Raw genomic sequence first — 4,936 nt, 5'->3', positions numbered from 1 at the left:
CATCACTGTCCAGCAAGTCATGTTTATTTTGTATGTCACGAATAGGCCTAGACAAGGAGTGATGAGAGAGGGCGCTATAATATGAATGTATAAATGACCCAAGTCCAGGACCTGGACTTAGGCCATTCTTACATTCATATAAGATTTCACTCATTCATTTCAGGCACTTCCGGGGGTAATCACGGTTTATCATTTATACACAAGATGAGTCCATACATAAGCTACAATTACTCATGTCAAACTGAATTTGGCCAAAAATTTATTGGACTTATATTCAGGTTTTCAATTGTTCTAATAGACTTAACTTGTAAGATGTTTCTAGAATCAGATTTAATCTTATTACATCTGCATATTATCGATATCTTCAGAAGTACTACAGGTGTCTAAAATAATGATCTTCACCGGGATTAGTTCACGAGTTTATCCAACATGTCCAAACATCGTTACTTTATGCCAACAACAACAACAAAAACTGTGAAGTTAAGACACCTTTCTTTTCTGAAGGCTGAGTGGAATAATTATTATTTGATTGTATATCAATTTTGAACATTTTATAAAACATTACCTAATAATCCACTGTATCATATACTCAATATTTTCGTCCATAACAGCAGCAGCTACAAATATACACTGTCATTACGTTTCTTTGCATAATGATTATGACCAACGTATTTCCCAAAAGCAGCCAAAACAGCGAAGAAATGGAAATGTTGTGAATGTTTTGAAAGTAGTTTGGATGTTCATTGCGATCCAGTGGCTTCTTGAAGACAGTGCTATAATTATGATGATTATAGATTACCCACATAATGTGGGTAATCCAAAACTCTGTCTCTCTTTCCATCTCTCTCTGTCCTTATTAAAGGCTTATGTGTGTGAATGTGTGTGTATACATTCGGATCTGCATCATTTACACATATTCCTCAATGTTCCTAGGGATAACAGATTCATTTTGGGGATAAATATAATTTGTCAGATAAACCAGAAGTGATCAAGACAACAACAGGAATGTCTGGGAACGGAACGCGACATGATATCAATGATCTATTCAAAACGCAACTGTTAGTTCAACAAGGCGCATTGTTTATTATCAAATTTAACCTTTCCTCACGACTTTTTAAAACATATCAGTAGTGATATGAATGACAAATTCAGCATCCCCTAGATTCATCTTTCAGTCAAAGGCAGTTGAGGTACGTACGCCTGGGTATACATAGCTTCATATCAGCTGTTTTTTAATTTTCGGATATCAAAGTTGATAACGACGTTTCCATTATCACAGGTCAATGACAGAGACACGATTGCACATCACTGATTTCTGTCATTGTGCTCTGCTGATAGCAGAACTTGCAATCAATAAATCAAAATCCTTCTAAAACGTTTCCCCGCTCATAAGTAGTGGGTTTAACAACATACATTTCAATGCACGAGGCTATTATACACGTACTGTTATTGTGATGATATACATTAATTATGTAATATTGTCAGAAATTGTAGCAAGATAAATCTGATTGTAAAAAAATCCCCAAAACATCATAGATATTATAGAAATTGGGTCATTTTTCACAACGTAAACTCGCAAACAATGACGTTACTGATTGCACGTAATGCGAGCAAATTAGGGAGAGCACAATTATTTAAATACCAATTGAGACTAACATTATTGCACATATTACGTGTCAGTTCTTGTTTATGATACACGAAATATAGGCCCTACTAAATATAACAGTAGGATAATAATTGTTTGCTCAAAAGAGCACTTTATACCTTCTGCGTTGTTCTGTATGATAGCTGTACGTGCTGTGAATAAGTATAGTCACGATAAAGAGAGGGAGAGAGAGAGAAAAAAAAAACGAGAAGAAGAAGTCTGTTGAAGACCGAGTTCGAATAAAAGCACACTCAGACACAATGGTGATCGACTATACACACCAAATCGTTTCGGCTATTAGTTAATAGTACTAATCTAATCCCCCAAAATGGGGCAAGCTGGTTCTGAGTTAATCTTCCGTTGTGAAATGGTTCATATACGAACGTTGAAAGGATATCATAGCACTCTAGCATTAAGCCACTCAGGTTCACTTCTCGATCCTCACATAGCATTAATATAGGGATAGCCAACAAACCCGTACAAACCAATTATTTACCCAACATTTTTACAAGTTTTTCAAACATCGCCTGCCTTCAGGAAATTACTGAGTATCTCTTTGTTTTCCCCTTTGTACAGTCCTCCCAACAAATCTTCGCAATTTGTATTTTGTGCCTTGATGGCCCTTTTCATATCACGAACTTATGCATTAGGCTTATACCCATTTTCTTTGTAGTGGTTACTTGGGTTAGACAGAATTAAGAGAGACCGCTTCTCTCTTGTTTAACTGCAGGGTGACGGGTGCTATATTGGGGGCGATTGGTGGTATAAGCTTGTTCATTTATTTGCATCGTACCGCCGGTCACTATTCAGAGCTCTGGAATTCTATTCAAAATGCTATTATGTCTCCAAAATAAATGTAGAGCCCCCGGTTCAACTTCCAGGATATAGTAAAGGGTTTGGAAAATCTAATTGATACACAGGTTGCACTAGCTAGGATAACCCAGAAGAACCGTGAAGATTGACAGTAATTAATGCTTCTCCGTCGGCACTCACCCCATCTCCCCCCCCCCCCCCCTCCCCAGCTAAAGACATGAGCCGTCTTATGGGCATTCTCTATCCAACATGTGTGTTGCCATCAAGATCAATAGCAACACTTTTTGTTTACGCAACCTCATTATTTAACTCAGAGGAGGCCTATATAACCACTGCGGACCTCTCCCAACTGGACGTAGAGGCCCGAATTCACGAAGGTGGTACAAATGAAACCATGGTTTAAACCATGGACAAAAAACATGGAGTGCCAAATGTCGTATGGAATATTTCGTTCCGAAATCAGTCATTGCGTCGATGAAATAATTATTTTGTCACGAAATGACACTATTGCGTAACTAAATGAACATTTCATCCACGAAATGATAATTTCGTTAACGAAACGGTCAATTTGTCAACGAAAGTTAATGATCAATTTCGAACCGAAATATTCAGTGCGACACTTGGCGCTCCATGGTTTTTGTCCATGGTTTTAAACAACGGTTTCATTTGTACCACCTTCGTGAATTCGGGCCAAAGAGAGTGAGGTGTCGTTACAGGCAAGTGCATTACCCATAGTCGAGCACCAGCCAATCCCCAAACCGTTCTTGGGAACATCCCTGACTACTGAAGCCCGTCCTCTGGCAGATGGATGTGAACCCTTCTTCTATTGCCTTCTCGAGGCAAGATCCTTTCATTGGCTTTGGCAGACACGTAGTTCATATTGTGATCATGAAGTAGGTTTACTTCGGTATTCAACCCCCATTTAGAAGGCGAAACTATTAGTCTTCCTAGCTTCAGTTCATTCCTGCAAATGTTTTTACTAAAAGCTATGCCCTGTGCTCGCTCGATCAGGACCATTAGATGATGATCGTCGTTATCCTTACGTTTGACAAGGTCCTCTATGTTTTCACAAAGCGTTTCTCGAGCGTACAGTGGTTCTTCCTCAAAGGGTAGACTCAAATTCATGCTCCGACCAAGTAAGCTCGTCACACCATCGACTTGACTTATCATCTTTCGCTTCTCCGCAACCATAGTCTGTAAATCAGCCTCTATCTGCTCGAACAGTTGACTGAGGTCATGTTTAAGTACATCTCTTCTTTCTGTCAGCTGCTGGATGTACTCGTCGTAAGTCTTGTGGATACTATCGCAGACACACTCCATCATCTTCTTCACCGTTACTTGTTTCATCTCAATCATCTCAATCCGCTCCTCAAGGTACTTCTTCTTCAAGTCTGCTTGGTGTTTCAAAGCATTAACTTTCTCCTGTAACTGCTCTTCGAGAGCTACTTTCTCTATCACCTGCCGACCCATGCGTGCATGTTCCGTCACTCCGCATTTCGCGCAGACGTAGCGACGGCACTCGGTGCAGAAAAGCTCCTCGTCCGCGCCAGGATGCTTCAAGCACTTCCTGCGTCTTTTCAATGACATCTTCCCCTTCATCACGGCTTTGATGTCGACCGTTTGATGGTGCGCGAACCCTTTCCATCCAGAGTGTATCCTATGACAAGAGGCGCACAAGTTCTCGTTGCAATGCAGACAGTAAGAGATGGCAGGTGTCCTCAAGTTTGGGTCACAGTTCATGCAGGTCACCCCACGTGCTGCCATTTCTTTTAGCAAAGAGAGAACAGCTCTGTTCGCTTGGAGCTTCCCCAAGTTTCCGTCTGGCACTTGAGTGTCCTTCTTGCACACAGGACACTTCAACTTCTGCTGATTGATCTGTGTGTCCAACACCCACTGGAGACAGGCTTTGCAAAACGTGTGAGAGCAGGAAAGCAGTGTAGGTTGTTTGAAGATTTCCTGACAAATTGGACAGGTTAGATTCCTCACGTTAATGGGCTGCAAGGTGGCCATGGTGGCAGCAGTCCTGAAAATAAAAAAAAATGTAAATAAAGACTGGAGGTAATTCAACAATAATTGTTGTTGACAAGTGGGCCTAATTTTATCAAGGAGTACTATCATTCACAATAATGTTTCTGACGTACGCTTACAAAATAGAATTCACTATTTCTGCAGCAGAGTAAAACCAGTGATATCTGTATCTTAAGTAGCCAACAATAACAACAACAACAACAACAACAAACAACCAAACAAAATCGAACAATCAAAAAACACGTCATTGATAAGTTTGTAACCTACTATGCAGATGGTCATTCGTAACAAGCTGCCTAAAATCTCCATTATCAAATGACTGGCATAAACCTGTAGTGCACGCGCACACACAGAACACCAACCCACACTAAAGTTGTTCGAATTCATAATTACGTACTCTTTATGAATATAATTCGATGCAATTCGATACTTTTTTTACTCACATGCGAA

General features: G+C 40.0%; 1 protein-coding gene across 1 annotated transcript; it reads right to left on the bottom strand.

Moving 5' to 3' along the window:
- Positions 1-3,238: 3,238 nt before the first annotated feature.
- Positions 3,239-4,468, bottom strand: LOC139738527 (E3 ubiquitin-protein ligase TRIM45-like). Its single transcript, XM_071649150.1, has one exon. It carries the CDS (start codon positions 4,466-4,468, stop codon positions 3,239-3,241), a length of 1,230 nt encoding a protein of 409 aa, XP_071505251.1.
- Between the last annotated feature and the right edge of the window lie 468 nt (positions 4,469-4,936).

This window comes from Diadema antillarum, unplaced genomic scaffold, assembly GCF_040938485.1.
Source record: "Diadema antillarum isolate AM-2024a unplaced genomic scaffold, OU_Dant_1.0 seq00000752_RagTag, whole genome shotgun sequence".
Classification (NCBI taxonomy): Eukaryota; Metazoa; Echinodermata; class Echinoidea; order Diadematoida; family Diadematidae; genus Diadema; species Diadema antillarum.
The sequence above is the reverse complement of the archived record's forward strand: the minus strand, read 5'-3'. Positions and strand labels throughout refer to the sequence as shown.